The sequence below is a fragment of the Apis dorsata genome, unplaced genomic scaffold (assembly GCF_000469605.1).
Source record: "Apis dorsata unplaced genomic scaffold, Apis dorsata 1.3 scaffold_221, whole genome shotgun sequence".
Lineage (NCBI taxonomy): Eukaryota > Metazoa > Arthropoda > Insecta > Hymenoptera > Apidae > Apis > Apis dorsata.
Genome location: NW_006263503.1, coordinates 128588 through 139342, shown reverse-complemented (window position 1 = coordinate 139342; position 10755 = coordinate 128588). Strand labels below are relative to the sequence as shown.

The window sequence follows — 10755 nt, the reverse complement described above, 5'->3', positions numbered from 1 at the left end:
AAAAAAAAAAAAAAAAAAAAATCACGAAAAAAAAATCATAAATATTACATGAATGAAAATAATACAATGAGATAAGAAATTATGGAATAGATTCTAAAATTAATAAGAAGATTTTGAAATAATTGCGACCGAATCTCTCGATTTAAAAGATTTCTTGATCAAATCAAGATCTCTCGAATTCAAGAGAATGACAGCTGACAATAAATTTTAATATAATTATGCTATATATGTAACTAAATAATATGTAACTATTGACTTATTTTATAATTTTAATTGCAAAAATTTTGTATAATTGTTAATTGTTAATTCGTTTATGATTTTTATTATATTATGCATCAATTTAGAATTAGAGATTAAAGAGAATATATTTAATATAAGTAGAATATATTTAATATAGTTTTCTTCTACAACTTATATTCTTAACAATTTAATAGTGATTCGAAATTATTCGATTGCTTACCTGCTTGAAAATTGGTCAAATGATAGACTAGGCGACGACGATGTAATGTCTCTCAAATTATCTTTCTTGCCCCCATGTTCCTTATAATCTCTAAACAATTTATTATATTTTTTCAATAAATTTTTATTTTTAACTTTTTTTTAATCATTATAACAACAAAAATATGATAAAATAATACCTGAAGCATCTTTTACAACGGGTTGGCCATCGCACTTGGGGATGAAAACCAAGGGGGCAAAGGGGGTCTCCTTTTTTCGAGGAATACATGTGATGCATTCTACATATAAAAATAAAAGATAATTTATCATTGCAAATAAATATTTTTACAAAATTATTATTTTACACATATAAATTTCCTGCAACGCAACATATAAATATTCTTATGCCATATTTTGAGTCGCGTGCGTGGAACAATGTGAGTTAAATCGATATTTGCTCATGGTGTGCATTTACGAAATATGCATGCTTATAGAAAGGGCTGTTTAACGAAACAAAAATGTTTGAATATGCTCGTCTAATAAGATGTCATAGTAGATGGCTTATTTACCTAAAAAGGTGATCGATAATTTACTTGAATCACTGATTTCATGCTATTCAGACATATAGATGAATCATTAGTTTGAACATAAACGCATATAGTATGTATGAAATATTAGGTACAAGTAGTATAAACAAGTATATAGTCCGTTTTATAGTATCGTAGTTAATATATACATACAAGTGCGCATCAGTGAGTAAAAACGATAATGATATTATACGATGTGTCAATGAAAAATTATAATAAATTTCGTACCACCATAAACGCGTTATGTGATAAATTTACGAGGTTGAAAATCGAAAATCTCGATGATTTCCGGTAGAACATATCTTGGGAAAGCGTCACATCGGGCGCAGATATGTATATCTATCAGCCTTTTACGATTTCTAACAGCTAATGAGATCGTTCGATAGCTCGAGGAACAATGGATTTGAGCGATCAGAGTACAATTTAAGTACCTAAAAACGAAACCTTGAATTAATAAGAGAATACGAATTTCGCAAGATGAGAAGATAAAATTTAAGGCAAAACTTGGCTTTCGATGGATCGTGAAATACTTGGCAAGGTATAAATGAAATTCAGCTCAAAATTCTGCTTTATAAATCGGATAGATATAATATTCATTTGAGAAACCTTGATGGAATCTACGATTTTTGCGTTGACGCGATTTCAAGCATTTGCTGATATTATATGTTTGTTTAATTTCCGGTGATTTTGTTGAAAATATAAATAAATATTCTTTTTTTTTATTTATAATGATTATAAAATATATAATTTTAAATGTTAATATTTATATCGTATCACATTTGTTTTATATCAAAATTATAAACTTTTAATTTCCATTGATTCAATATCGATTTGAAGAATATATATCGACATAATTTAAAATATGTAATCGATTAAAAATTCGATTTGAGAAAACTTAAATCGCAATATCAAATTTTTTGATTTCGATGTTTCGAATTTGACAGCTGAAAACTATTTAAATTTGTTTAGTTCATATTTGATTTAACTTATTAAAAATATGTATATATATTATAATTCTATTAAATTTTTTAAGTCTTTCGTTATAAACAAATCATTGAATTATAAGAAACTTAAATGTAAATTTTATAAAATCGAATCGAATTAGGAAAAATTATTTTGATTATTGACAATTAATTAATTTTTGTGTCCTTTAATATCAAATTTATATTTTTCTTTCTAAAAAATTTAACAATTCGATAATTCATGTTTTCTAATTCCGTAATGAAACATATAATCTTTGAAACGATCGTTAAACGATAATCAATTTTCAAATATAAAAATATCCAGTCATTTTCAATCTCAAAAAATTTTCATAAAATCTCTTATTTTAATAAAAAAAAAATCAAATATATAAAAAATTTCTCGACTCTGAACTTTTTAATCTTACGCAATTCCATATCAATCGATTTGTACTTACTTGATCGATGTTCACCCAAATTGTACCAGCAAACGGGTGAGATTAAATTTGTCCTAAGCGTTGTTAAGAATACTTGAACGCGATATTCGCGAGCACATCCTCCATTTCGAGAATACAAAATAGAAAAGAATCTTCTAATTTCATATTAAACAAATATTAAACAAGGATATAATTTGATCAATCACTGTGAAGAATGCACTCGTTCAAAATGTTTTTTTATCGATAACACTTATGATCCGTAGTTTTTTTACATTTTTCAATGTTTTTCACTCACTTTTTATTGTTTCTTTTTCCCTTTTCTTTTCTTTTTTTTTTTTTTTTTACGACAATTGTAACGTCACTAATAGCATTAACACGCTGCTGCTATTACGAGGGTTAGGCCGTTACTCGCTTCAGACCCGTACGTATGATAATTTGGAATAACGCCAAGATGTATATTTATCTCTAGCTATAAATATAGTGTGTTTCTTTTGCACATACGTACATATGCATAGAGTTGAAGGTATCCTAGAAAATTTGTTCTACGATAGACAGACTCGACATAGGAACCGGCGAAATGATTGGATAATTTATCATCGAGTTTAATTACGATCGACTATACTATCATATACTTTCTTTTCAATATCATAATACTATTCCTAACAATTTGATTGCATCATTATTAAATATACTACATCGAATGGCATATTGCCCATAATATATTTCCGGTTTATGTACATCTTTTTCTATAAGTTGTTTTTAATGACATATATTTATATTATAATTTATTTTAAACGAAAAAATGGAAAATTAAATAATATTTTGATTTTAAAATTTATATTTTAATTAGATTACTTAGAAACTTATGTTTTTTTTTTCTAAATCTCTCCTATTTCTATTTCCTTCATTTTTTAAATCAGTATTCTTTCTTCAAGAGCTCAATTGAATTTTTATATCGTTAATCTGAAATTTGAAAAAGTGAATTGAATAAAATTCGTTACGGAATATATATTCTTATTACATAATTTTAGAATAAATTTTTTTTTTTGAAAAAAAGCGCCTGTTAAAAATATCTATTAAAAATTTAAAGAGAAATAGTTGACTTTATGAATTTAATATGCTTTACGTAATTATTTAAAAGAAAATTGATTTCAATAAAAAGTAACAAATTCAAACAAAAATTTTTATTTTTTAATCATTATTTACGGATTTTATTTGTGATGAATATTTTTATAAAATTAAAAAAAAAAGGAAATCAATAATTTAAAAAAGAAAATCTAATTTTTTAATTTTATTTATTTAATATTAAAAAACAATTTATTAACAAATATAAAACCCTAAACCTTCGTATAAAAATTTTTATATATTTTTATATTATACTATGTTAAGTGTTAGTTTCCATTTTTTTATGTATTCATGTATTTAACAATATATTTTTTATGATAGTTTGTGAGAAATACTCTATAAAAAGATAAATTTTAAAATTGAGATTATAATAATTCTTGTAAGAAAGTTTTGTGAATAGTAAAAATACTTTTGAAGTTATAATTGAGTTTTTTTATAGAGTATCTCTATAAAAATATAATATATATGTATATTATATTTATTGAAACTGACACCTAATTCAAATATAAGTATATGATATAATAATATAACGTAATAATATAATATATATACTATATAAATATATAGTATATATATATATTATATATATAATATATAATATAGAGATATAATTAACAATTAACATTTGTTTGTAAAAAAATAAATATAAAACAAATAGTCAATTTAATATAGATCCAATTCAATTATTCCAATCCAAATTATATCCAAATATAATTCTAATAAATAATTGAAAATTATTTTCAAATTAAATTGATTTATAATTCATTTAAATTTTGTAAGATTAACAAATACTCGTTAATTAAATGATTAATTATAACTTTTATTCTTTATGACTTATTTATCAAATTATCTTCCTTATAAAAGGAATGTTTATTTTTTTGTAAATCCTGTCTTTTTTTATTTAATATATCTTTTTTAAAATGAAATAACATTTATAAAAATAGAATTTTAATACGAAATACTAACTATCAATATATCTTATATGAAATTTCTAAAATATTCTTTTCTCTTCTTCTCTATTGTACAGAAAAAAAGAATTGAATTCTTTAAAAGATATTAGCTTTTAAAGAATTCAATTTTTTGCAAATATAAATAATAATTTATATTTTATATTGCAAAATGAATATGCATTTTAAGTGAATTTCAATCTAAATTATAACAATATTTTGATTATGAATGTGTGATTTCTGCTTTTTCAAATTATATTTTGATATCGAAAGTTAACTTTTCTTGAACTAAATATTTATACATTTGCATTTTTTTATTTTTTATAATTTAGAACGAAGAAGTTCAATTTTTTTAGCAGCACGTTTTTGTAATTCAATTAATTTCATTGCCATTCCCATGTTTCCTTGAATCTTAATCTTTCCTTGAAAAAATGCTTTTTGTGGATTTAATTTTCCAGAAATAAAATCTACAATATCCATATCATTAATTGTAATCACAACATCAGGTTTAGATTTTCCATAATATTCTATTTTTCCTTTCCCTGTTTTAGCATCTACAATCCAATAGCCTTCCGTTGTTCCATTGTTTACTTTAAATCCATATACTCCGCGAACTTTTTCAATTAAATTATCTTCATCCTCTTGCATTGCAATTTCTAATAATTTAAACAATGCATTTGCCTTGAATTGATTTGGATCGGGAGTTGCACTTGAATTTTTCTTAGTTTTTTCGAATTGTTGAGGAAAACCCATACGATACAAAGCAACAACAACTGCTCCACCTAATCCTATATTATGTTGTAGGGCAAGTTTTGCTTTTGGTACTTGTCGTTTACCAGCTTGTCCTCGAAGTTGCCAAGAAAGTTCAGCACATTGTGCTAATCCTGTTGCTCCCAAAGGATGTCCTTTTGAAATCAAACCACCACTAGGATTTATTACAAATTTGCCTCCATATGTATTGTCTCCAGCATCAACTAACTTTCCACCCTGACCTGGAGGACAAAGTCCCAATGCTTCATAAGTAATAAGTTCATTAATTGAAAAGCAATCATGCAATTCTATAACATCCACATCACTCGGTTTGTAAGAAGTCTGAGTAAATACTTTTTCAGCAGCATTTCTTGTCATATCATACCTATAAAATAATAGTTATTTATCTTTATTCTTAATATTGCAATTATTTAAGATATAAATTTATGTTTATGTTAAATATGTGCTATAAAATTGTAAAATTGTTTATTACCCAATAAGTTTAATAGAACTCTTCTCTGTGAATGTTGAAGCTAAATCTGTACACATTTCCATTGCTATAATTTCTACTGCTTGAGATTCAAGTTTATGTTTATGAACAAAGTCTGCATTAGCCAAAATTACAGCTGCTGAGCCATCAGATGTTGGACAACATTGAAGCTTGGTAAGTGGTCCAAATACTGTTGGAGAACTCATTATTTGTTCCAAACTATATTTTTCTTGAAACTGTGAATATGGATTGTTCACAGAATGTAAATGATTCTTATAAGCAATTTTTGCAAAATGCTCAGGTTTAGTACCATATTTTTTCATATGTTCTAATCCAGCATTTCCAAATAATTGGGCAGTGATTGGGCTTTCATTTATACCTTAAATTATAAATATATAATATAATATGAAAAGACAAGAAAAATAAAATAAAAATTTTTAAATGAAAATAGCTTAATAATAATTTAAAATAACTCACCAGCTATATTAGACATAAGTTCTATATGTTTATCCATAGGATTAGTACGATCCAAAAATTTAGACATTAATGAACCCTTTTCCATTTTTTCAAAACCAAGAGCCAATACACAATCAGCAGAGCCAGTTTCAATAATTTGTTTAGCCATTAATAAAGCAGTTGAACCGGTGGAACAATTATTATTTACATTATATATAGGGCAACCAGTAAGACCAACATCGTATAATGCTCGTTGACCACAAGTAGAATCTCCATAAACATATCCAACACAAGCAGCTTTTACAGTATCATAAGAAATTCTTGCATCCTGTAAAGCTTTTGTAACGGCTTCTTTTGCCATGTCTGGATAGTCAAAATTTTCCCGTTTACCTGGTTTTTCGAATTTTGTCATGCCCACACCGATAACATAAATTTTCATTCTTGGTGACATTTTAAAATCTTCTTTGAAATAAACCCTGGAATTCCAACAAAAGATAATAAATGAAATTATAATTTGTTAGTTATATAGATATAAGTTGTTAGACTTTATATGGACTTTGTGCTTACTTATAAATAATAAAAAAATGCAAAATAAGCAGTGAAATGACGAAGCTACTTTGCAACTATAACTATATTCAACCACGTATAATTCATAAATAGATTGGAGAGTTTATGTTACTAACTTTCTAGATGTCGCTTTTTATGTCATCAAATTCAATTTCTTTGATAATTATACAATTAATTGATAATAAAGTTTGTACTTACGTTATACTAAATTCATTAAATTATCATTAGAAAAGCACAGACAATATTGATTGTAATTTGCATTTAATCAAACCATGTTCAAGAAAAAATAGAAATGTTAGATAAAGATACATTTATTTACATACATATCGTTCGAAAACAGATCATTATGTATTAATTGTCAAAAAACATTTTCATTCATTCATTTTGAAACATGTTTAGTATTCTTCATTTTCACAATTCATTGTCCATACCTCGAGTTTAGATTTTGTTTAATTAATAACCTTCTTAAATTGGAAACCAACATAATATTATTAAAATATGAAAAAATTATAAATGATTGATTTATTGTCAATGATAGAAGAACTAAATTACAAACTGTTACCTGAAAAAAGTATCATTTAATAGAGAGATCAATCGAGAAGTTTGAGAGTGAAATTCGATGTATCCTGTAAAAATGTTCTTCCTGAATTTTGTCTCGAGCTATATATGTATACTAGAAAATCGCGCCGGCCATTGCGCGCTCGTGTTTTGGTTCTGAAAAGATGGCGGATTCTTGTTTTCAAGATCGGTCATATAGAAATATAACAGTTTTGAAATATCCAACAAAAGTTGACATGTTACGTGTACAATAATATCAAGTGAATGAAATTATTGTTACGACAGATTTTCTTATGGGATTGAAAGAGTTTTTTTGAACGTTATAAGCGTCGTAAAAGCGGTGTCTTAAGCGTGTAGATTACACGAATACTGATTCAAGTGATTTTCAGAAATTTCTATTGTTTTCTAAGCGAAACAACATTCGTGGAACTGAAAAATGTTATTGTGATATAGAGAATAAAATGGTTTGATTCGAATGAATATTTATGAGGTTAATTACCCGAGCGATTGATATAGTGGCAATATTACTTGGTTAGGTTGATTGACTAAGTAGGCATACCTATGATATCCGATCAACATTCCACGTGTTCCTCTCGGTGGTTCACGTTAAAACGTGACATTGGATCAAGTTTATAAACAGCACATTGTTTTAATCCATAATGGCGACAAGTGATTTTGATGTGGAGCTCTTTGAGCGAAGACTTCATACATTGAAGGATTCACAGGAGTCAATACAAGGTCTTTCAGCTTGGTGTTTAGAAAGGAGACAACATCATAAGAAAATTGTAGCTACCTGGTTACAGGTTTTAAAGAAGGGTAAGTTTATATTTATTTCAATATAAAATTATATTATTATATAGTTTATTATATAGTCTAATTTTATTGCATTTTTTTTGTTTACATTTAAAAGTATAGATTGCATTTATGTTATGCATAATCAAAAGTAGAATTATTTTTTAAAATTTTATAAACAATAGAAATTAAAAAATTTTATTAATAAAATATTTAATTTTAAAACGAAATGTGTATGATTAAACATAAATTTAATATTTTATTAATAATTAGATCTAATTTTATTTCAATTTTTATTATGAATATATATTTTTATGTAAATGTTTACATATAATTTACTTAAATATTATATTTATTTAAATATTTTTGAAATCATTGTTGAATGGTTCTTGTTTTTAATTAAATTGCAACTTATTGGATGACAATGATGTTTTCTTAAATAACAGTAAAAGTTGAGCACCGGCTTACGCTATTTTATCTGGCAAATGATGTTATTCAATACTCTAAGAGAAAAAATTTTGAATTTGTGGAATCATGGGGCACTACTTTACAACGAGCAACAACTATGGTTAGAGATGAAAAAGTGAAACATCGTATATTAAGGATTTTCAAAATTTGGGATCAAAGACAAGTATACGATGAAGAATTTCTCGCAGATTTGTCAGGATTAATTTCAGCAGCACCAAAAAAGAAATTAGAACCTCAGCCAACAGTACCACCTGAAGAATTTCAAGCTGCCTTACTTATCTCTACTATGAGATCATGTGCTACATTAGAACAAGCAACTGATGCCCGATTAAGAGATTTACGTGAAAGTAATATAGACATAGAAAATGCAGAAGAATTATGTGCTTCTCTAAAAGATAGAAGAAGGGTTGAAGATGCAGAAAAGGAAGTAGATCTAGCAGTTAGAAATGTTGAAAATTATGTTCGTGCATTAGAAGCAGAAATTAGAGAAAGAACCCAAGTACTTGAACTATTAGAACAAGCTGATCAATTTTATGAAACTCAAAGAGGTGAAGTGAAAATAGTTACTAATGTAAGTATAATAAAAAAATGATAAGTATTTATTATACTTACTAATATTTTTTAATATTTTTAATATCCTTTATTAATAGGCATACAGAAATTTTGGTAGTCGCGTAAAAAATTTGAAGAAAAAATTGGATGAACTTTTACCAACACTAGTTTCACCAATTCCATCACCAGACATAAATGCTCCATCTCCAAGTCCTGATAGTGATATTGAACTTCCAGGAGAAGAAACTCAATCTCAAAATCAATTAGGAATGATAGATGTAGCACCACCATCTATGTATGGTTCATATTCACATGATTATGATCCAGTGCCTGTACCAGCTCCAGAAATGGGTCAAGTCAATGATTCTGGTGATTTTACTAATAATTTTTCATCTTTTATGGGAGGAAATGTGGATTTTGGTAATATGGTAAGATATTATAATTGAAAGATTATATAATAATTTTAATGAATATTATCATAAATTATTTGTTTTTCATTTTAAAGAGAAATATATTTAATGAAAGATCATCAACACCTACTGGAATATCACAGCAGTATAACGATTCAATAGAGGTATATTTTAATAAGATAAATATTTATCATATTATACATAAAATATATATTAATAAAATATGTATTAGTAAAACATTATAAAAATATTATTTTACTAGGCTAAACCAATAGAGGTAATCAACATGAGACCCTCCAAAAATGAAAGTAATAGCGCGGATTTTAATATCTCTAGTTTTTTAAAAACTGTTCTTCCTTCTTCTGATGGAACACAAGATCCTGGTGGTATTCCAGGTCTTGGTTTAGATATTCCAGAATCACGAGTAGAGTCACCACAGCGTTCGAATTATAGACATTCACCTGTGTTAGGGCAGCATTCTGTAACTCCTGTGATGTCAAGAATTATGGGTAATCAGAATGCACCTATAGGCGTAAATACTTGTCCAATAACTCATAGTACTCCATTACCTGTTCGGAATTTATCAGGCGAATCGCATACTCCTTCACCATACTCCAGTCAAAACAGTCAAAGTAACATTACTGTACCTTTTGATGGTCCTACTAATAATAATACTGTTAATCCTTTACCACCTCCACCGTTACCTCCGCCTATTTTTCTTGACGATGAAAATTGTTATAATAAATTACCACCAAAATTTCCTACATGGACACCTCCAAATGAAACTATAAAGGAACCAGCCAAATGGGAAGAAAAGGGTATGAATTTATATTATTATATAAATTAATAATATATAAATTAATAATTTGACATCATTCTATTACAAATTTATAACGTATATTAAGTTTTATAATATTTATAGGAAAAAATAGCATGAATCCAACTTGGCCTGGTGAATGTGATGAAAAAACAAAAACATGGATGGATGGTGATACGGATAGATGGGACTCCAATAATGAATCTACATGGACTAATATTGTGAGAGGAAAGAACGAAATTCTATCCGAAACACCAGAATCACCACCCATGTATGAAAAGGCGGGATTTACAGATCCAGTTGAATATGATGATTCTCAACCGCAAGAATCTCTTTTGAGTACTGCTGGAGATGTAGATCATAGGTAAAAAATTTAATAAAAATTTAAACTAAATTATATAG

At 26.7% G+C, this 10755-nt stretch overlaps 3 protein-coding genes across 7 annotated transcripts in view; 1 reads left to right on the top strand and 2 right to left on the bottom strand.

Moving 5' to 3' along the window:
• The window catches only part of LOC102674879 (rootletin), a 12585-nt gene extending 9415 nt beyond the window's left edge, over nucleotides 1-3170 (bottom strand). For 2 of the 4 annotated variants that reach the window (XM_006615346.2, XM_006615347.2), the window contains exons 1-2: nucleotides 639-766; nucleotides 461-550 (exon numbers count right to left, since the gene is read on the bottom strand). In XM_006615346.2, the coding sequence (XP_006615409.1) occupies nucleotides 461-550; nucleotides 639-736 (188 nt within the window). In that variant the 5' untranslated portion in view covers nucleotides 737-766. Of the gene's footprint in view, nucleotides 1-460; nucleotides 551-638; nucleotides 767-1253; nucleotides 1457-2442 lie in introns of those variants that run through there. The other 2 variants (XM_006615344.2, XM_006615345.2) reach the window with 2 other exon arrangements.
• Nucleotides 3171-4553: 1383 nt separating this feature from the next.
• On the bottom strand, nucleotides 4554-7096 carry LOC102673064 (non-specific lipid-transfer protein). Of its 2 annotated transcripts, none has more exons than XM_031510316.1 (4): nucleotides 7080-7096; nucleotides 6211-6665; nucleotides 5737-6112; nucleotides 4554-5628 (listed from the first exon to the last, which is right to left on the bottom strand). In XM_031510316.1, coding segments are annotated over exons 1-4 (1647 nt in total). In that variant the 5' UTR covers nucleotides 7082-7096; the 3' UTR covers nucleotides 4554-4814. The 2 variants fall into 2 exon arrangements, with proteins under 2 accessions (XP_031366176.1, XP_006615389.1); XM_006615326.2 differs by lacking the exon at nucleotides 7080-7096 and adding an exon at nucleotides 6757-6887.
• Nucleotides 7097-7973: 877 nt separating this feature from the next.
• The window catches only part of LOC102672939, a 5757-nt gene continuing 2975 nt past the window's right edge, over nucleotides 7974-10755 (top strand). Inside the window, exons 1-6 of the mRNA XM_006615325.2 lie at nucleotides 7974-8130; nucleotides 8553-9145; nucleotides 9225-9554; nucleotides 9632-9700; nucleotides 9799-10354; nucleotides 10459-10717. Of these exons, the coding sequence (XP_006615388.1) occupies nucleotides 7974-8130; nucleotides 8553-9145; nucleotides 9225-9554; nucleotides 9632-9700; nucleotides 9799-10354; nucleotides 10459-10717 (1964 nt within the window). The remainder of the gene's footprint in view (nucleotides 8131-8552; nucleotides 9146-9224; nucleotides 9555-9631; nucleotides 9701-9798; nucleotides 10355-10458; nucleotides 10718-10755) is intronic.

What these genes read in the sequence shown, in the direction of transcription:
- LOC102673064 (XM_031510316.1), bottom strand. An exon ending in ACTTATGTCTAATATAGCTG is followed by an intron (nt 6,113 to 6,210) that starts GTGAGTTATTTT and finishes TTATAATTTAAG; the next exon opens with GTATAAATGAAAGCCCAATC. An exon ending in AGTTCTATTAAACTTATTGG is followed by an intron (nt 5,629 to 5,736) that starts GTAATAAACAAT and finishes ATTATTTTATAG; the next exon opens with GTATGATATGACAAGAAATG.